The sequence below is a fragment of the Panthera leo genome, chromosome A1 (assembly GCF_018350215.1).
Source record: "Panthera leo isolate Ple1 chromosome A1, P.leo_Ple1_pat1.1, whole genome shotgun sequence".
Classification (NCBI taxonomy): Eukaryota; Metazoa; Chordata; class Mammalia; order Carnivora; family Felidae; genus Panthera; species Panthera leo.
This window is the reverse complement of record NC_056679.1, coordinates 36362886-36385497: the sequence shown is the minus strand read 5'-3', so window position 1 is coordinate 36385497 and position 22612 is coordinate 36362886. Positions and strand designations below refer to the sequence as shown.

General features: G+C 38.1%; 1 protein-coding gene across 8 annotated transcripts in view; it reads right to left on the bottom strand.

Annotated features, from left to right (window-relative positions):
• Positions 1–4460: 4460 nt before the first annotated feature.
• Positions 4461–22612, bottom strand: part of TDRD3 (tudor domain containing 3) — a 158841-nt gene continuing 140689 nt past the window's right edge. For 5 of the 8 annotated variants that reach the window (XM_042927458.1, XM_042927504.1, XM_042927472.1 and 2 more), the window contains 2 exons: positions 9752–9877; positions 4461–4722 (listed from right to left, as the gene is read on the bottom strand). In XM_042927458.1, the coding sequence (XP_042783392.1) occupies positions 4692–4722; positions 9752–9877 (157 nt within the window). In that variant the 3' untranslated portion in view covers positions 4461–4691. Of the gene's footprint in view, positions 4723–6773; positions 6814–9751; positions 9878–22612 lie in introns of all 8 variants that reach the window. The other 3 variants (XM_042927496.1, XM_042927512.1, XM_042927466.1) reach the window with 2 other exon arrangements.

The following is a 22612-nucleotide window of genomic DNA, read 5'->3' as shown; positions in this document are numbered from 1 at the left end:
ACCACATTCTTCTAAGTTTTGTTCTTTTCCTATAAAACCCCAAAGCACTTAGCCTGTGATAATTATGAATATTTCTGTACTCCTCAAACCATCAACATAAAAATAGGTATCAAAAAAAAAAAAAAAATCCTGTTTGCCCTTTCCTAGGGGTACTTTTCCTAACAACAGTTACTCTAAAATTATTATTTAAATAAAATAAAAACACCCTACCTAGACCCTGCAATACAGGCAGCTAGTCTCTCAAAGTCATCTATAAGACTTATTGAGGGTACCCCAGCAGTCTCTGAATTGAATCATTATATTACTTCAGTTAAGGCTATCCTAATGTGAAACAAAATATGATGCCATTAGAGTTCCCTCATGTTATAATGTTCACTATCCAGGATTGTATTATAATGTGCACCTGACAATACTAGCAAGCAAGGACTTGAGATTTTAACCTACATTAGCGATCTAACCATGGTCATAAAATAAACCTTGTTATCTGAAAAGAAGAGAGATGGAAAAATTAGCAAAGAAAAGAGAAAGGAGTTACCATGTGCCAGAAAACCCATCCACTGCCAGAGACCAACCTGAGATCATTTAGCAGAAAACTCTTAACATAAGGGGTAATAAGGCTAGGGTTTTTACATTCTGGGTGGGCGGGGGAATTCTCCTTTATGCAGATGGCTTGCTCTCTTGGAGAATGAGAGCCTAAAGAGTCTGCTCTTCCTTTTCAGGTATTTCCCTAAGAGCTCTTTCCTTTGTTCAATTCGCTTATTTTGACCTTCCACTTCCCCTCTGACCACTGTGTTCCTCGTACCTACTAGTCTTCGTCAAGGGAAACGGTTTCATCCTCTTGTGAGCAGAATCTCTAAGCCTTTTTGAGCCCCATAATCTCCAGGTAGCAAACCCAGCTTTCCTTGTTATTTCTTATAGACCAGAGGGATCCCAAGTCTTTTGTAGCAGGCACTGTGCTATTGGTGTGTTTCACGCCTATGTTCTCAAAGGAGACAAAATAAATGGGAGGAAAATAAATGTTCGCCAAATGTGTCTCTTTATCAACGAGTGTTGGCTAAGAGTCACAGAGGCAGGCCCACAAGACAAGTTGACTACAGAGACACTAGGAGACTATACGAGGCTGGGGTTGTTGCCATTATGGCTCGAGCCTGGAAGGTCAAATATAGTACAAACTCTTTAATAGGACAAAGACAGTCTCATAATCCTAAAAAGCTCGAAGTGAGTAATTAGAGAGAGAGAAAGAGGGAAGCAGAGAAAGAGGGAGGGAGGAAGAAAATAGGGAGAGACAAGGAGGGAGGGAAAAGAAGAGGGGAGGGAGCTCAAGGGAATCTTCTTCTGGCCAAAATAAGTGACAAAATCTAGTACTCTGCTTTGAAGAAGAGGGCTTAGGAATTCTCTTAGAGCCTACCAACTCTTAGTCTTCTTCATTTATTAACTGATAGTTGTTTCTATAGTATATTTTTTAAAGTCTATTTATTTTTGAGAGAGAGAAAAAGAGAGAGAGATGGCACAAGCAGAGAAGGGGCAGAGAGACAGGGATAGAGAGAATCCCAAGCAGGCTCTATGCTGTCTGCACAGAGCCTGATGTGGGCTTGATCCCACGAACTATGAGATCATGACTCGAGCCGAAGTCGGACGCTTAACCGACTGAGCCACCCAGGTGCCCCCTCCAGTGTCTTAATAAGTGAAAGGGTGGGAAAGATGTGGTTGGCAGTACTAACCATCCCACATGGTGTCAGCCACCCGGGGAAGGTGGCAGAAGGTTTGGAGGCAGCCTCGGGTGCTTTCCCCAAACTGTGAAGACTTCCTTCAGAAAACTAATACCCATGGCCCAGAGGGGGAAAATACTTTAAAATTAAAAACACCAAAAACATAATAGAGAACAGAAGGTAAAATATTAAAACTAAAAAAATGGATAGTTTTTAGCAGTTTAGCAAAACTAAAAGTGCACAAAAAACTGTTAAGGGAGGAAGTTATAATAAATAAAAGGAACGTGAAAAGGATAATATGCCGAAAGCAAAGCCAGCTAAGGGAGCCAGACCACGAGCACTAGCAGACGGGAGAGCAAGCCGGGCTTGGTGACAGCACAGTGCCCAGGACCCCGTTAGTACTCGTGAAGTAGTGACTGAACCCACAGAAACATCCATTTTTGAACTGTAATTAAAATCATTTTTTTTCTTTGAAAGGAGAAACGAGAAACTGAGCCAAGAATATGGATATGGAAGTCAAAGGACAAGTAGGGTTTGAAAGGTGAGGGAGAGCCGGAAGAAAGGAGAGGGACGGTGAGTCGGGGAGACAAGGATCCGCCACAGAACTAGGAGGAACGGTCAACTGTGAACATCACCTGGTACGGCAATGACAAATTGTGGAGCAAACCTAAGGGGCTAATTCACATGACAGAATATATCCACAACGCAAACCAAAACAAACAGTAAGAGGGGAAAAGAGGGAAGAGAAAAGGCACTCCGCTCATGCGGGTTTCTAACCATCTTCCTTGAGCGTGCTTGTCCACTGTCCGCTTTGAATCCAGGCTCTAACCCTTGCACTTTGTGTCCTGGGCAAGTGACTTAACCTCTCTGAAGGAGCTGCTTCAGCTGCAGAGTCGTGATAGAAGTGCGTATGTCAAGAGTTGCTGTGAAGGTTACAAAAGACAACAAGTGCAAGGTGTTTAACGCAGTGCTGGCACCCAGGAAAACCTTGGCCAATCGTAACGATTATTATCACATACCACTTGCACATGCAGGCCCGCAGCGGCCCTACTTACAGAAAGACACAGAGAAGCTTGTCTTTTGGTATACTTAGCCCAGTACATCTTGCTCTGTCAGGAACGGACTCCTGCCCTTCTGTGTTCCAGCAGCCACAGTGAGGCTGGCCCCCTGGCTGTACTTAAACTTTCAGGTCAAATCATATACATCACATCTTTCATACACAGCTGTTCTTAGGGACTGCCAAGTTACCAACCACTAGCCATTTCTAGTGCCAGCCATCGAGAGTCTATTCTAGGTAACACTGCACTCGGTATGATTGTTCTGTTAAACGAGAAAACGTGGACAACCACTTACCTCAAGTTTAAGCTCTTCTGCCTCTTCCCTTACTGACCTATCAGCCGTCAAATTAATCAAAACTACCATGGTTCCTCCCCTGGTTCTCAACCCATGAGACACTTTAGATTCCTTGGAGATCTTTTTTAAAATACCATGCCTACGTCATCCCATTCCTAGTTGATTATGATGCACAGCAATGGTAACGAACAAAAGACAGAAAAGAGAAAACTCAACACTGTTAGCCATGTCATTTTCACCTGCACCCGTTCACTTATTATGATGTTGTAGAAACAATAAACTGTGGGTTAATAAAGAAAATGTAGAATTAATAGGCCTTGAGCACCATCCTAAAGCCCTCTCCTTCAAAGCAAAGTATGACATGTTGTCAATTACTTTGACCAGAGGATTTTGAAAACAAAATCCTTCCTTCCTTCCTTCCTTCCTCCCTCCCTCCCTCCTTTCCCCCCTCCCTCCCTCCTTTCTTCTTATTCTTTCTTTTTAACTGTTCTCTTCTGGCCTCACAGGATTGAGACTATGGGAAGATTGTCTTCGTCCTATTACACAAAATTTATAGTTTAGACATGTTTGTTCTCTGTAATGGACATTCTGGTCTCCTTCTCCTTTTGGCAAGTATGTTGGCTTTCAGACACATATTTCTGCCTCAAAATGTGCTTCCACCTCCACTTATAATATCAAAGCACTTGGATCGAAGGCCTAAACTAATCCACAGACCCTTGCTGAAGTCACTGCTTCCCAGGCAGAAAAGAGCACAATATAGGTAAATGCAGTATCAGGAGAAAGGCTTCTTTTCTCTTTTGAGAGTACTTCTGGAAGTGACCCCAACCCCATCCCTGGACTTCACAGCTCTGGGAGTTGAAGCCACCTCATGGTCCCATGGGGCAGCCTGCTGTAGAATGAAACTGATGCCAGAGAAAGCAGAAATGAAAGATGCAAAGAATCAGGGTCTTTGTTGACAACTCTGAGTCCCTGAATTAAACCAACTGAAACCTACTGTTTCAGTGAGCGAGTGGATTCCATTTAGTGTCTAAGCCGGTTTGAGTTGGGTTTTCCATTGTCTACAACCAGACACATCTTGAAAGATCTGCTGCAAATTTTAAAAGGAAGGGAATGCCTGGCTTTTAATTGAATTACATTTGAAAAAGCTAGCAGAGTGTTAAACACAACATATTCAAGTTTTCAATACTTTTGGCTATCACATTTAGCAACTTTTACCTTACCAAGAACTGCTAATTGGCTACACATTGTTTTTGTATGACATGTGGCAAGCTGTGTCAGTCAGGTTATTCTGTAATTATGGGGAGGGTCTTCAGTATGCTGTGATGCTATAATATGGGGTGAATACCAGACGAACAAGAAAGATAATATTCAGCAAATAAAACATACAGTAAAACAATGTATATAACAGTGCACTGGTTTTATTGATGGCAGAAGAAAAGATTCTCTTTCACTTGTAAAAGGTACTTGCTTTAGTTAACTTAGTATTTTTCCCATTCTCCATGTGGGCTGGGGTTTTTTCCCTCTAAAATCTGTTGTTCCATTCTCCAATAATAATATCCATCATGGCTGCACCTTATTTATTCTGAAGGGAAAGTAGGCGGTCTATCAACAGGTTTTGACCAGGATGTTTCAGTCAGTGGCTCCTTTCTTCACAAAGACTCTATTTAAAAAGAGAGGGGGAAGGTGAGATTGGATCCTCAAGTTGACTTTTCCGTACTCAAGATACACTTCTGCTGAAACATACCTAAATGTGGAGCGCTTGTATAAACATTAATAGATCTCAAGCAGAATACATTGGGCACTGCTATCTAATTTATAAACATAACTTCTATAAATCAATATATAAACAAAAATAGAAATCTTCCAAAATAATTTTTCTTCTAGAAATTCTTAGAGCACATGTCTGTCATCGTGAGCCCTATTATTGCTGGCATGCTGATTTTAGGAATTTGGATTAACTGAATAGTATTTAACAGAGGATGGCCTAAAAAAGATATGCACACTCCCAGTGAACCACTTCTACCCGCATCCCACCTCCCTCCATTTCCCCTTTGAACACCTCTGGATTGGTTCAGTCCACACAGGTAATTGATGGGGGTCTGTCGCCCGCTCCCAGTCTTTACCAGGCACTGCTCTAGGTGAACCTCTTTGGGTGGTGATGACAGACAGAGCTGAGAGAAGCGGAGAGAGAAGCTGTTTGCCCTGGTCGTATTTCAGCCTCATGCACTAAAGAACACTCGGACAGGGGCGGCAGAGTGCCCTTGCTGCATACAAACAGCTCACAAGTCTTCCGAAGTAACAGTGTCCTGCTCAGAAATGAAGAGCTTCGGGTATTGCTATCCTCACATGACGTCTAGCCTGCTGGCACCAGAGGGCTCTGCAGCGGCTATCTTTAGAGCAATAATTTCCCTGACCTTGATTTGCAAAGTGTTGCAAAAGGATGCTGGATCAGATTAAAAAAAAAAAAAAAAAATTGACGTTTAAAAATGTATCTTTTACCAGCTGAAAGCTAAACCTGGATTTCGGAAAAAACTAAGTCACAGCATTTAGGTAATAAGTCTATGCATGGCTCTTGGGTTTGTGGTTTCTGGCTGATACGTGAAAGCCTGAAGACCATTCTTTCGTCACACAAATAAGAAACTGGAAGTGAATACTCAACGTGAGTCAACGTTTATTAAGCGGCTTCCTGCGCCGAGCATTAGCCTTGGTGGCCTGGTGGTGGGTAGGGGGACTTCATGCTGATGTGTCTTACAAAGTCTTCCCACCCAGGTCTGCCACTCCTCTCTTTTCACAACGGGATGTGCACTCTTCTACTGGAATGCTGCGATAGCTTCTTACAGTCTTTCCCATGGGTTATAGGGCTGTAACGCACCCCATATCCAACAGCAATATTTCCTAAGCTTAATTTTCATCACATTACTCTTATTCAGAAGTTCATTATCACCACACACATCAAACTCTTAATGCGTCTAAAGCTACATTCTTGAGTCACCACCAATCCATACGTTTAACATGCACTGTTTGGGTTCACACGTTCTACTCTTGCCACTGGAGCCACTTCCTGTGAACTCTGCCTCTCCCCCTTCAGTCCTCCTCGGCCTTCAGAGTGTCTTCAGAGGGCTCTCCCCGACCAAGAAAAAAAATGAAGCTTCAAACTATTTCTGAGCATTCTCCTGCCCCTGCTAATTGGTACCTAGTTCCCAGGACTCCAGTCACATCAGAAACCTCTTCAGATGCACACAGTTATGGTCGGTTTCACTGATAAAAGAATTGGGTATAATTTCTCCATCCATAGCTACTCATATTTCTGAGTTGTCTGTGACAATTATAACAAGTCCAGGAACGAGAAGTTTGGTGTTTGGGCCCTCTCCCCCCTCAAGGCCCAGATCTGACTCTCCACCACGTTGTCTCAGACTTGGGCCTATCTGCCCACGTTGCTCCCTGAGACCTCCTTCTCCCACCTTGCCCAGACCCCCAGGGAGCTCCTGCTTTTGCGAGTCACTGACGGTGTGTTTGGGACCAAGACCAAGTTGAATCCAACTCCCTCTGCACCTCTAGGGGAAGTGTATGTGCAGGTGACGAGGTGGTGGTGGTGGGAGAGAGGGCTTATAGGAAAAACTCTCCAGGACAACCAAAGAATGTGTAAATTATGTAATTTACAAAATCTTACCAAAAACTTTATCAAAATACACTTATTTAATAAACACTTACTGAACAGCTACTATGTGTCATTCATCACCTAACAAAGTACCTGAAACATTAAAAAAAAGTATTACTATGAAATTATAGATTTTTTAAAAGTGACAGTAGAAAGTGCCTGAAGTGTTTCTTACTATCTTGAATAATTTTAGATAACAAAATCTGAGAAAAATTTCAGCACATATTAGAATTCATACTTATATCTGCTGGAAGTCAAATGGCCAGCTACAATGCATATCTTCTTTTTAAATGCTTAGGTTAATGGAAACCAGGAATGAGGAAATAAAAATACCTTTCCTCTCAAGAAGAAAATAATATACTGGGTTGCGTGACAAGAACAAAAAGTATAATTCTTACTATTGTTGAACCTCCCATTCACAGACAGTATATCAAAAAGATAATTCTACTTCATAATCTTTCCATGTTTGAACTCAAATAAAAAAATAATAATTGTTTCAACCAAGATCACGTGTCTTGACTATTTATTTTTTGGAGTAAATTTTGTAGTGAGAGGTTTTTTTTAGTGATGCTATCATGAAACTGCCCCCCACCAGCAAAGTTATTCTCACTGATGTCAGGAATCCAGAATCTCTGTGTCACACATTTCCCACATCAACAGTACAATCCAAAGCAAGCATCTGGGAAAAATGGGCATTTTAAGCCAGGGAGCAGAAAACCACTAACACTGTGATGTTTCAGCTGATTGGGAACAGTCTGCATTGTACTGTTTGGTATCAATGAGCCACAATTACTGTGGGGCTATGGTTCCTGATTTAGGCAGTATGTTCTTTTTCAGAGGTAGTTTTCCATGGAAGCCTAACCTAGAAAACATATGAAAGAAACTAAAGAAGGGCCAAGAGGATGTTGTTCCAGGCTTCTGGCTGCAGCCTTACTCACTCTCACCATCTCCTTTCCTCCTTTCCACTGGTAGCCCTGCCAGGCCCTACCCCCCTTCTATTCTGCGGCCTCAGGACACCCTTGAGGAGTCCCAGTCCTGCATCCGCTGCTAGGGAACCACTACCCTAGAGCAATCAGGAAGTTGAGAACCTTCGGCTTTATTTTATTTACTAAAAAAAATATTCTGAACGTTTTATTCATTTTTGAGAGAGAGAGAGAGACACAGACTGCAAGTGGGGGAGGGGCAGAGAGAGGGAGACACAGAATCCGAAGCAGGCTCCAGGCTCTGAGCTGTCTGCACAGAGCCCGATGCGGACGTGAACCCACAAACTGTGGGATCATGGCCTGGGCCCAAGTCAGGGGCTTAACTGACCGAGCCACCTGGGCGTCCCACTTGGTTTTAAACCCACTTGGTTTAAACAATGCGAAGCCCTCAGAAAGCTATGAGGGAATTCTCAGTTTTCATTCACCTTACATGTGACTTCATTGTAAGCAACTGAACTTATGTCAAAAGTGGATGTTCAATCTTGTACGGTGTGAAGCTGCGGAAGTCATTATCTATACTTTGACTCTGCTTTGGTCAGTTCTCGCTATAGAAAAATGCCCAAAGTCGAGAATCAGTCCTTCTGTGATAACTATGGATGGTAGGTCACGTCTGTTTACTCGATGGCCTTGTATTAAGCACAAAGAAAAGCCCGTGATAAGAGAAAAAGTTGGTACTCTGGCCTGCTCAGGTAAATCAGAAGTCAGGTAGCACCAGACTTCCACTCCAGGCAGACTACTGCACAAGGGGCTAAGGACCAGAAAACAGAAGAAAACGTTCCTTCACTTAGGATGACAGAACTAATTTGTAACCAGAGAAGGAGCTCTGGAAGAGCTGAAGGGGATCTAAGACTCCGGGACAGTGCTGCCCAGCACAGGCACGATGTGAGACACACATGTAATTTCAAATTTCCCTCTAGTCTCATTAAAAAAAGCACAAATAGGGGGAAGTAAAGTTAATGACATATTTGATTTAATCCAATCTATCAAAAATACTCTCATTTCAATACATAAATACTGCAAATTACCAATCTTTTACTTTTTTAAACTAAGTCTTTAAAATTTGATGTGCATTTTTCATTTACAGCACATCTCAATTCAGACTAGCTGCAATTTCAAGTGCTAAAAAGTCACAGCTGGTTTGAAAAATTGAGAGTCACTTAGGAGGGGGGGGAAATACAATGTGGATAACAACCTCAACAAAATGAATAGCTGAAATGAGAAATGGAGAACAATTTCTTTAAATTCTCAATGGTCTTGTTACTGAGAAGAAGAGACTGAGAAAAAGATAAAGTTAAGTCTAAAATAGTCTCATAGTCTTTACAGTGATATATAACAAAAGCTGTAATGGGAAAACTCTGAATATATTCAAAAATCCTGGCATAATGAAAAAACAGAGATGTTACCAAAGACAGCAAAAGTATCACCTTCTAATAACACATTAAAAACTAAGGTCTTTGTTGATCAAAATGAGATGCCTTCGATTGCTCCCATAATTTCCTGACTTTTCTGTTATATTTCTCATCCTTCCTATTGAAGATGATTTTCAGATAGCAACTCTCTGAAACTCTAAGATGAAAGTTTCTGGATCAATAGCACACAGCCGCCACATCACGTCTCAGTAAGCAATCATGTTACCTTCATCCAATTTCTGAAGATATACAATGAAACATTTCCTCTTTTTTAAAAAGGACTGAAATTAGTTAAATAATAAAAAACCTCAATTATCCAAGTTGGTGGTTATCTGGTCCTTTGTTTTCCTTTTATTTTCTTCCTGCTTTCAAACTTACTGACATTTTACTGATTGGCATCACCTCCGACAGAAGAGAGTAAGTATAGAGAAAAGAGGGGGTTAGGGGTTATACGTGTGAGGAAAGATTTGGTGCAAAAGTAGCTTGTGACTATGGTATAATCTTACATACTTTATAATTGAAAGGTCTGAAATATCAGTTTTTTCTATGATGTTATAAAACATCAATAATTGCACTTACACGTTTAGCATAAATAGCATCTTTCTTTATATGGAAACCACCTCACAATGTCAAGTTTACCTTCTCATATTAGTTCCGCGCCCGGGGAGGTTGGTAAAACTGCTGTGTGGGCCTAGTGGATCTTCTTGGCTGACCATCACCTCCTCTGCGGAACTCAAGCGTTTGGTCATAGGTGCCTTCTTCCTCCTATTTGCAAAGAATAGTGATTTAAACATGTTCAAAATAGCTCCAAGTTTCCTAAGTTAATAACTCTATGGTGCCGATTTTGATATGCCCTCTTAAGCTGCCTTGGGATTCACATCTGTCAACTTTTATAACAGAGGGAGGCAAGGGGAAAGGAAAAAAAAAAAAAAAAAAAGCAGGGACATTGTTAAAAATCTTTTGGTCCTTGATAACAGAAGAATGAACTTGACAGTGGTAAGATTAGAATCAAATTTAATTTCAGAAAAGGAAACTATTTCCACATAATAATAGCATGATTATCTCACCAAATGACTTGACACAAGGGCGTGAAAACACAGAAAAACAAGCATTATAATAAAAATTTTCCTGAATATTTGGGCTTCTAAATATTTGTAGGTATTTGTCATGGAAGGGGATTTTGTAAGATATGGAAGAGGGGTGAAGAGCCAGAGAACATTCACCAGCTGTCTGTCCTCATCTGATGAGATCTCCAACATCGTTAAGAACCTTACATCTAGAGACAGGAAAAAATAATGGATTGGAATGAGGAGGGAAATACAGTTTACATATAAAGAAAGCTTCATGCAAGACATAGCAATCACCACAGTAAGACACAAACTACTTTCTTCTCATTTTCTTTCTTATTGAGGGGATACATCTATCAGCTCAAGGAATAGCATGGAAAAATTAGGATAAGCAGATTAAACAGCAGAAAGAATACAGTTAATTGTAATATTTGAAAAGAACTTAGAAGCAACAGAAATGTAGCCAAAGCCACACTGGTTTCTTACTGAGTGCTGCCACCCTGTAATTTTAGTATTTTTAAATGAATGCAGCTATGAAGTATGCTCCCTCTTAAAGACAGAAAAATATTGGCTCTCAGTTTTGTTTATGAAAGGAACAGCATCTATTTCAAAAGTAGAGTTTAAATTCCAACTGAATTATCAGAACATAATAATTTGCATGATTTTGGAAATGTATCCCACATCTTCCTCCTCCTCACTTTATCTCTGAATCATCTTTCCCAAAAGATTGCTTTCTTTTGACCCTATTAATAACATAAGAAGTTATATGAGAGACTGAGTTCTATTCTTCAAATTTTACGGATCCAACTATTACAATTTTACCTGAGAGAAGCAGAAATATGCTAAGATAATTTGATCAAATCCTATCATTTAGAAATGATTACTTAATATATGGCACGGACGTAACTCTTATTCTTAGGCATCCTCCACGGTATTCTTAAAGAACAATTATTTCCATTTTATACAAAGGACACTGAAGCCCAGGAAAACTTTGTGACTTTGCCCTAATACTTCTAAGGCAAACCTGGGTTTTGATTCAAGTGCAACTGAACTGCTTAAACGTTTACATCTCAGCCTGCATGTAAAAAGAAATAAACCAATAGCCAAAAATTAATGATCATCCTTAAGGGGTCATCATCACCTAAATAAGAGAATGGAGAAATGCGACAATGTATCGGCATAACTCAGTAACTGCCTCTTAGAGACAAACTTTCAGGTTAGCTCTCCTTTCCTGTGTCCCTTTCATTGACAATCAATCTCAAAATGGTTAGAAGTGTCAGATACTAGGTCTATAATTTAGAATATCAATTAAATGCAATAAGAAAAATCACAAAGTGTTTAGGAAAGGAAAGAATTATTTTTAATTACTCTGGTCACTGTTTTGAATGATGATGGTCAAATATTATGGCTAAACTTGAAAAAAGGCTATTTAATTTTATGACATAGGGCAACATTTGAAGCTTTGCATATTAACTGAGAAGAATGAACATATATTTGTTACTGTAGTAGATGAAGTAATTATTTCAAGAATTAGAATGGAATGCTGCTTTTTCTCCACACCCCACTGCGGAACTGGCTGAGAGGACATCTAAAAATCTATAATTTATCAATAGAAAACACTGCTAAAGGTAGGAAGCTACATTTGTTGAGTGAGGGAGCTGGATCTATATAATATGGCATTGCTATTTGAAAAGCTGTCTCTACTGTGTTTAAAAGATTCACAGACTATACTAGCCAGAGCCAATTAGATGGTTTTATAAAGATGACCGACCATGAGATTTCTTTCACGTTATTTGATGTCTTCACCATCTTTTTATGCAAGATAGAAGCAAAAAATAAAAATGATTCTGACAGCTTGGTTTTCAGTGATCGTCAAAGGCACAATCTTGCCTTTTTAACTTTTAAATATTCCTCTTGCAGAGTACTTGAGGGCAAACCTGGTCACCCACAGAAACTACTTCGTATATTCCATAGCTAGTCATTTTTAGCACCGAAGGAATACCTCTTTCCATTTTATATAATACACAGCTAAACTTAATAGGTGAGTTTACTTGGAGTCATCCTTGAATGACATTTATACCTAGTTCTTGCTCCTAACTTTTCTTCCTCTTTTAGGTTTTGCTACTCTGTAATAGATTTAAAACTCAAAAAAATTAAATAATATGATAGTTCAAAACATATTTTTAAAAATCTGACACTATGTTTGAGCTGGCACTGTTCTGGAAAGCCATATAGTCTTGTCCCTCCCCTTAGATCTGACAGACAAGGAATCTCTAAACCCTGAGAAGCGAACTCAGTTTTCCATGTCACAGAGCTTATTCAAGGAAGGGTCCAGACCAGCACCATTCTGTTTCTGACTCTCAGGCAAGATTCTTTACAAATTCTGCGATAACTTTCATAAAATGAAAGTGACCAATGTCATCTTCACCTAAACTTTGAGATTCAGAACTATTTTATTGGGACTCAGATTTTTGCCCCCCTAAACCATGTTTTCAGATTAAACCTGGTTTAAAAATACTATATAACTAAGATTCAAAATGCATCCTCTTTTCATGCCAATATTTACTAGTTTATTGCTCCTTTTATTAAGAAGATATAAAATACAATAATCACTGTGTCATCAAGCATGAACGGAATGACAGTTTGAAGAAAATAAAAAGTCCCAGGACCAGTGCAAAAAGGAGATGACAACTTCACCTATGAAACATGTTTGACAGGTCACATCTTTCTTGAGTATGATCTTCAGCATACACTGTATCTGGAGTGAGAACACAGACAAATACATCTTCCCTCATTTATAAATGAGCCCTGGTACAAAAGCTCATTGGAAATCAGTCACTTGGAACCTGAATCATACCTCAGTAAAAGGTATGCAACATTTAAATAGAGGTAGGGTTCTCTGTTCTACAAGGTAAAGTGCAAAAATAACAAATCAAAAAACAAACAAACAAAAAAACCCAAAAAAACCCCAAAACAAAAATTAAAAAAATGAAAAAACAAGGTGAACCATACAAATGAGTATTTTAAGGAAGGTGCTGGATCAGTGGTTCTCAACTGAAAGTGATTTTTTGCCCCCCAGGGGACCTTAACCACTGTCTGGAGACATTTTTGGTTGCTACAACTGAGGGATGCTACTGGCATCTAGTGGGTTTGAAGATATTTCTGGTTGTTACAAAGTGAGAGGGTAAGGTGTAGGCGAGTTGTTACTACATCTAACGGGTGGAGGCCAACGATGTTGCTAAATATTCTAAAAGGCACAGGGCAGCCTACACAACAAAGAATTACCCAGTTCTAATGCCATCAGTGCCAGAATTGAGAAACCCTGGGCTAGGCCAAGGGAGGAGGAGGAAACTTCCTACTCCTAAGTGCCAGCCTGGAAAATAATTCTGAAATTCAGGAAGCTTGGGTTTGCCACCTTTCTTGTCTGTCTCTAAGGCTGAAACGCTAACCCAAATCTCTATGGAAATTTTGTTGTGGGGCGGGGGGGAGGGGGCTCTATTTGCCAACAATGCCACATTTTCCTCTGCTTCACTGACATATTCATATATCTTCTTAAATTACCATTCCTTCGGCATTTTCCCACAACCATGACTCTGTGAGGAGACAATCAGAGATTATTTGGTTGGTGAGAGTGGGGAGCAGGGATGGCAATTCTCTTCATAAAAAAACTTAGAAAAACTTATTACTACTGTCACACATCTTTTAATAGGTATTTTGTGTGTAATTTAATAAAATTTCTTCTAGTCAGTTCCTTCTCACAGAATTTGTATAGTAGTCACAAAAACATAATCCAGCATATGAAATGAACACCATGTACTCTCAACAACAAGCCTTGAAATTTAGGATACTTTGAATAATGAAATATTAATGAGTACATATCTCTATCAGTGATTCACATATGAGTCACTCACCCTGTGAATTTCCAGGCCACCTTTTGCCTGCCTGGTGAGCTTCTGTAGCCAGTTTATAGAAATATAAATTCATTTTAATACAAAACCTAAACAAAAGTTAAAGACAAACTTGCTTTCCCAAAACATCATGTAATAAAGGCAAAACTATGGAGACAGTGAAAAGATTAGAGGTTGTCCAGGGTAAGGGAGAACAGAGGGATGAATGGCAGAGCACAGGGGATTTTTAGGGTAGTGAAACCATTGTGTTATGATACTATTATGGTAGATACATGTTATTATACATTTGTCCAAACCCACTGAATGTACACACCAACAATGAAGCCCAATGTAAACCACGGACTCTGAGCAAATGCATTACTCTAGTGGGAGATGTTGATAATGGGGGAGGCTGTGTGTAGGGGTGGGGGGCAGGGAGCATATGGGAAGTCTCTGTATCTTCCTTTCTGAAGAATCTAAAACTGTTCTAAAAAAATGAAGTATATTAAAAAAAATAGGCTGTAAAATAGGCCATGTCAGTGGGATACTTTGTGCCTTGAATAGTGCTGATGATGTCGTGGATCCTTAATATTTGATAAAATGTTTCTTGACATGCCTTATTAATAAAATGGCACATTTCAATCCATTCAGATTCTTCCTGTGGTTATCAGTAACTAGAATATGACAATTAAACTGCTTTCATCCTTGGGATGCCAGGAGAATGAATTAATGTGTGAAAGCTACTTTGAAGTTTATGGAGCTTTCTGAATTGATTTTTAGGTTGTGCTCAATTTTGATTATACCTTGGATATTTATAACATTTCCTCTTCATCCCCACTGAAACTCTGACCTTTGATTTTATGTTACAGTCCAAACAGGTGAAATAAAGTATCTCTGCCCCATTCAAAAACAAGAACAAAAAATCATATAAAGAAGAATTTAAAATATTTTTAAGTAACCTATTTTAAATCAATTAAACTAACATTCCAGTATATTAGAGTGACTTAAAATTGAAAGTAAAAGCTGGATTGGTTTTTTATTTTCTGTGAAGGTTATAACATCTGTGCCCACTAGAATCATGTATTATGATCAACGCTGAACTTAATTTACCAATTATTCTTGTTTAAGAAATATGTTCCAATTGAATATTTACAGCCGTATCACAAAACAAACCAGGCTTGTGGTAGCCTGGAACCACAAACTGTTTTCTATAAAACAGAAAGTTTCTGTAAAGAACAGTAATCCAAATACCTAAAAACTATTATTTGCTCAAGGAATTAGTACCGTAACCTGAGCTAGAACACAAGTCTTCTGACTCACAGTCCTGTCTTTCACTCTGCTCCCAAAGAATGAGGGTGAGGAATATAGTTATAATGAATGCCAGAATTGGAAGAGGAATCGGAGATACTCGAACGGAGCAGATTACATTAAAAAATATATATATCAGAATTATCGTTTATATTTTGGGTAAATGTGGCACTCTGGCTTCATATGAAATTTTATATAGAATTTCACCCTAAAGTAGATGGGCCCAGGTTACAGTGAGTATTTTACATGTGTTAGCAAGCAGTATCCCCTTGGCTTTCTCTTCCTCAGCCCCTCCAAGCTCTGTAACTCCCTATGGCACAAAAACTAGCCCCATCTAGTTCAGCCTCTGCTGAACACGGGGAACTAGCTGGGTCGACTGACTTGATGAATATAAGAAAGTGTGGGGCGCCTGGGTGGCTCAGTCGGTTGAGTGTCCGACTTCAGCTCAGGTCACGATCTCGCGGTCCGTGAGTTTGAGCCCCGCGTCAGGCTCTGGGCTGATGGCTCGGAGCCTGGAGCCTGCTTCCGATTCTGTGTCTCCCTCTCTCTCTGCCCCTCCCCCGTTCATGCTCTGTCTCTCTCTGTCTCAAAAATAAATAAACGTAAAAAAAAAAAAAAAAAAAAGAAAGTGAGCTGGTGGAAGAAGAGGAACCAAAAAGTAGGCCTCTGACTCCGAGTTCGGAACCCTTTTGCCTTTGCCTTCTATCACAGAGAAAATCTAAACACTTCTTTTGACTTCAATGAATTAAATGCCTCATTTGGTAATAAAACCTTCTGCACCTAGGTGAGGAAAAAAAAATCTCAAGTTTCACTAACATATGAGAGTGTCATATATAACCAAAATAAGTAATTTTGTAATAGACTAATTTCTCTATGTTTGAAACTTTGGGTAAAAGAAGATACCATTTTAGAATTATACCACTTAGAATTAGAGTCTCCCCTTCCCTCAGAGCAGATCTAAGATCATCCCTTTAATACGTACCACGTCCAAGAATATTTTATTTAAACCAGATATTTTATAGCAGAAAAGAAAAATACTGATTCAAGACCAAAAAAAAAAAAATAATAATAATCTGATTCAATCTGATCTAATTACTAAACAGCTGTTCCAAAATGCATGGCCGACAGAACCCAATGCTTTCATTCCTGTATCACACAGGATTTCAGGAGAAAAATGAGACATTTCACTGTGGTTCTGATCTTTTCAGAAAAGAGTATATTTTTTTAGATTTATACAAAAATTGAAATTGTTGATGATGCTATATTAGGAAGTTATCAGAAATCTTAGTTCAAGGATTTTACTCCATGCCCTGCCAGCTAGAGCACAACCTACATAAGACAACTAACTTAACACAGAAGAAAACTAGATGTTTAAATGACAGTAAAAGCAAACACCGTACTCTTCATCACAGTCCCTCCTCTAATTTCATTAAGATCACCGACCCTTTAATATAAAGTAGACAAGCCATTTTTGGCAGTTTAGGCACTTAAGGAAATTGAGCTGAACTTCAAAATGTTCCATCCATATTTTAACTACGAGGATATGAAAAAGAGACTAGTAAACATGTCACCCTTACCAAATTGCGAAAGTACAGACACTCCTACATTCAAAAACACACCTGAGTTTATTTACAACTTGGAACAGAGAAAAAGGAAATGGATGTTTATTCCATTGTGTGCCTGGCATTTTGCATTCTATCTCATTTAATCCTTGTAACAGTGCTTTGAGTTACCTAATCTCACCTCTCTACAGATGAAGAAACAAAGTAATTTACCCAAAGCTATTTAAGTGGCCATGCTTGAATAAGACTCCGGGCTGTCTGCTCCAAAGTCTTTTCCATTGCATCACATAGTGCATATTTACATATCTTGCTTCAGACAGTTTGGCTTACTTTTTTCTAATAGCTAGCTTAAGATCACTTTTAAGTAAATGGATGGCCTCTGTCCCGAGGTCTCTGTCCTAGCACAAACATCATTTACTGGTCATAATCTTTGCTGAAATACTACAGTGAGGTCCAAAGAATGAATATATGTTTTATAAAAATGTGCACCTCTCTAAAACTCATTGGCTGCTTTAGCTTAAGATTAAAAAGATTCCAAAAGCTTGCCCAGAAATCAAGGTACGGAGCATATCCTGCTCCCAGATATGCCGATGTACTCAAAGATTTCCTTGAGAGATACTTCATGACATGGGTATTTGAGACCTCAGTCTCTTAAGTCAGATCTGAGTCTCAGTTTAGCCTCTACCACTTTGAGGCATGTTACTCAACTTCTCTTGGTCTCAGTTTTCTCACACAGAAAATAATAATGAACTCATAGGTTTACATGGAGAACTGTATGACGTTTTAATACTTAGGAAGGGTTTATCAAATAAGCCTTCTATGTTCTCTACTGTTGTGAAGTAAGTAACCCTTTGACAATACAATATATGTGCCCACTTCAATTAAACTATCTAGACTCACAGACTTTGCTAAAATTTAGGAAGTTTGCTGCTATTCCTCAGGTTGTTTTGGGCAGATAAGGAAAGTGGAAGAGTCACTGGAAAAAAAAAAAATGAAAGAGCCAATGCAAGGAGGAAGATTCTTGCCACACACTTGCCATTTTTATCTACTGAAATTAAAAAAAAATGATCTACACATTAAAACGAATAGTTTGTTTAATTGTTAATAGTTTAATTCTATTGTTACCACTGGTTTTGTTTCTTTGGGAGGTATTTTTTTTTAATTTATTATAGAGAAAAAAGGAAAATAGAACAAAAAAGGGGAGGAAACTGGCAAAGAAGCACTCTTGAAAATCAGTCAAAAGTTATAGACACGATTTGCATAAAATCTGAACATTTTAAGAGGAAGCCAAAAATAAGTTGATGTGATCAGTCTCTTTGAATATCTTGCCTTTAGATCATACCCTTTAAATTTTGGTAAATGCTATAAAAAGGAACCAGTTAGAAACACTATTTAAAAAGTTGTACAGCCATGTAAATTCATAATAGACAATGCCTATCTATGTTGATCTGTTTTTAGGTCAATGCCTACAAATTATTTATGCAAAAGCAACCAATGTTTTAGAATATCTTATGGTCAAGACATATGAGCACTAATCACAAGTGGTTAATCATTTCGCTCTCATAATTTATATCATTTTTACATCTTAAATGGGCAGGCTAATATAACACAATTTAAGATGGGTTAACCAATTCTTTCTCTGAAAGTAATGATTTCTGCACCATAATGCCAGAGCACTTCTTACTCTAAAAGTCAGCCCGATGCATATTATGTAACTGACCACCTGAGACAAACACTTATGGTATGCTACAGTGACGTGTAATACAGATTTAGGAAACAGAAATAGAAAAAAAAAATCTCCATGTCAAATTGAGGAAATATAGGCCAGATCTTTGCCATTAAAAAGTATGGAAGTTTGGAGGAGGGAGGGGACACGTGACTTGACATGCTTTATTTAACTATAAGAAAAAAGTCACCATGCCTAATAACAAAGAAATGAAATCATTGCTGATGTGTTCACCCCCTAATGAACATAAAGGAAGACTGACAGGAAAAAAGTTAAACACTTAAATCTTCAAGCAGATAGCGGCCCAATGTGACAAACATCATTATACATTTAAATCCCATTCATACCTAAAAACCCATACTAACAAAGTCTGCATAATGAACTGAAAATATTTCTCTTTAGTGAACCATAATAACAGATGTTTAGAAACCCTTATCCGTTAACAGGCCAGTTAACAAAGTCCTGTAGAAGGACTACAGGAGTCAGTGATCTGATCTCAGTACAAGATCCACCTACCACCTTCAGGTAACTCTGGTGAGGGGTACTCAGGCTCTTTTAGGCTCTCTGTTCTGCACAACAAAGTACAAATCTGCATTTCTAGAAGTCCCACCTACATTTCTAGTTGAGTCTGTTTCCTTTGCCATATGAAAGATTTTAAGCTATTTTAAAACAAGTATTATATCTCTCTTCAGTCTTCTACTTTCTAGAAGGAAAGACTCAGCTCTTGGAATCACTTGTCAAATACTATTATTTCTAGAATCTTCCAACATCTTCAATGTCTTTTCTTTTATTTCACTTTAATAGTTACTATTCTTTAGAACCTAGTTTTCAGATAATATTCCATGTAAAGTCTGCTTGGAACATAATACTATTATTTCCCATAGTGAACAAACTCTATATAAATCTATTAGTGCAATCTAGCCTTGCTTTAATGTTTTCAGCAGCTGCTCAATCACTACTTGTTCATATTGTACTTGTCATCAAGCAGAGTCCCTATAACCTACTCGTAGGTCTATATCATTCTGTATTTGAAAATAATTATTTCCCCAATCTAAGGTCTTAAATTTCATCGCAATTGAAATCCATACACTAATGAAAGATATTATTTTGGCACAGTATTATCATTGGTGTATTCTGAATATATAATATTAAGTCAGTTTTTCCGACAAATGGTGATTTGGTGATCCTTCTTTCTTTCCTTCCTTCCTTCCTTCCTTCCTCTCTCTTTCTTTCGAATAGTGAAAATTAGGACTACTATCTAAAAGGGTAAGACCTAAACAGATGGCTAAAATGTAGTATAATCCTAAAACTAGATTCCAGGGAAATTTAGAGGATAAAAAGAGAGTCTCGGTTTGAGATTAAATTCTCTTAGCAACACAATAGTAAGTGAAAGGAACAAGTTGATTTTTTTTCTGCCCTATGTAAGATACTTTCCAGCTGATACTTCTACCCACATATGTCTTCACTTTTCCATTCAAAATTCTCTAAATTCATGAGAATTAAGGTTGAATAAACTGTTTGAAAGATACCTTAATCAAAACAATGTATCACATATTGAAGTACACATTTACTTACAATGCTGAATATTTTTATATATACTATTTCATTAAACTCCCACAAAAATCCTCAAATAGTTTGGTACCATCTACGTTCATTTACAGGTAAAACGTAGGATCATGTGTGATGGTGTCAGTGAATCCAAAACTTGAATATCAGCTTTGTAACTTACTAGCTCAAAGATTTTAGGCAAGTTACTTCATGACTCTGAACCCGTATTTGTAGTTTCCCGTGTATGTAAAATGGGAATGCTAATAATTATTTCATAGGGTTCCTGAAGATATTAAATTGGTTAATGCAGTTCAAGAGTTATACATGGTGGTCTGGTGTATGAGTGTTCCAATTATAGTGAAGTCTTGAACGTAAGGACTCTAACCTTCACGTTCTCAACTATTTATTCCGTTTTCCCTAAGTTAGTAGAGAAATAACATTTCATCTTGGTGTTAACTATGCTTAAATTTGTGGATTTCAGTATGCTTAAATTTATGGATTTCTTTTCCTCCCATTGAGATTTCAAAATGTTCAGTATATGAGGAATTAGCTTTTAAAAAAAAATCATTCTCTTTCCAAGTTTAGGAGACCTTCTCAATCATTTTTGACGGTTAGATAGTTGAAGAAAGAGAAAGGTATCACAAAGATTTTCTCTAAGAATAATAAGGGAGAGAAACTTATCTCTGTCAACTCAGGTAAAGGAAAATTAGACAGCATATATCACCTGATTTAATCAAGGCTATTAAACATATTATATTTTCCTGTAATAATACTATTTCCAGTTTACTGAAATTCAGGAACTCTGTTTTAGATGTTCAACACAGGCTGGGAGAACTGATAGTATACTCTTGAGGGTAATTTGCTCATCATCTTGTACAAAAGAAGAACATAATACATATTTGTTCTTATTAAATATGTGTTTTGTTCTCCTTGTTCGAGAATGAAGCTATTTCTCCTTGTCCATAGAGTCACAGTGGAACAATGACACCAAGGACAAGTTAGGAAGTATTACGGAGTCAAAAGATTTTCTTAGGTTTTTCAAACACTTAATATGTGCCCTTCTGAAAAGAATCAAGGTAAAACAATCCACTTTTTAATAATTCTAAATTCATCCGTAAGATTATTTAACGTATATTCCTTTACACAACTTAATACTCCTCTCTTCTCTCTCCCACCACCACCCCCGCCCCCCCACCACACACACATGATGTAAGCTGCTTATTAAAGTAAAAAGTAAGGCAAGTAGGTCCTCTGGACTAGAAGGAAAGGCCAGTAGACAATTAGTGATGATGTCATTTTTGTACAGGAATTTGTAAAACTGAGGATTACTAATTAAGGCTTAACAAAAAAAAAAATCAGTAAGACTAGGAATGTTTATGATGCTCTTCAGAGTTTACAAACTCTGAAAGTATAAAGTGTATGATGGTAGTCAAATTTCACTTTCATTACATATGAATAAGGACACGACAGTCTTTTAAAAGCTGAACTGAAATGAGAAAAAGCCTGTCCAGGGTTAAACACTAATTTATGCAATCCCCGGTTTTGACAAGAATCCTGTCAATGGCAAGCAGCAGGTACACCGACAGCAGGATGGGCTGAGCAGGTTTGTGTCAGAGTCAGGATAGGGGTCGCCAATTTATGAAGGCTGTTGCAAACATAGGACTTCAAAAGTGTGAAGGAAAATGGTTTTGCATTAGGAAAATGATGGAAATTTTATAGCTTTGCAGGCAATACTATTAGCTTAAAAGAACACAGTTCTTTTAGTTTGTGGGAAAAACTAGTTTACTTTTAAAAGATTTGTGGATTTTTATATTAGGATTGCATTTTAAAAGTCCTAATACAGAAGTTCATTATACTAGTAACATCCTAATAGAAAAGAACATTTTAAAAAGAAGTATAAAAGAAAAAGGAATTCATTTGAAGAAAAAGATGGGACAGGGAAGCAGTCTGGTTTTCCTTTGAAGAGGGATAATTTGGGATGGACACCCAACTCCTGATTTGAAAGTTCCAATTAGTAGCTGCTGATGTTGCAATCCAGGATCAACAAACGTCACTTTAAAGAGATGGGCAGTGAAGGAAAGCTGCTCTTTCCACAGCCTAGAAAGAAAACTAAAGAAATGGAACCAACAGTAATTAAAAACCTATGTGTGAGGCGTTTCAATCATTCAATGACTGAACAAAACGCTTATTGAACAGCTACTATGATCCTTACAACAACCCTATCAAATTGCATATTTTTATTGCTATTTTTCAGAAGAGAAAACAAACCTCAGGCTAAAAAAGAGGATATATCTTGCCCAGGTTATGCTGCTCTTTTCACACATCCCAGTGGATGCAGAGGCTGAACAAGAGAATTAGATTGTTCATGTTAAACTCTTCGAAGTTTATACAAAAAGATAAAA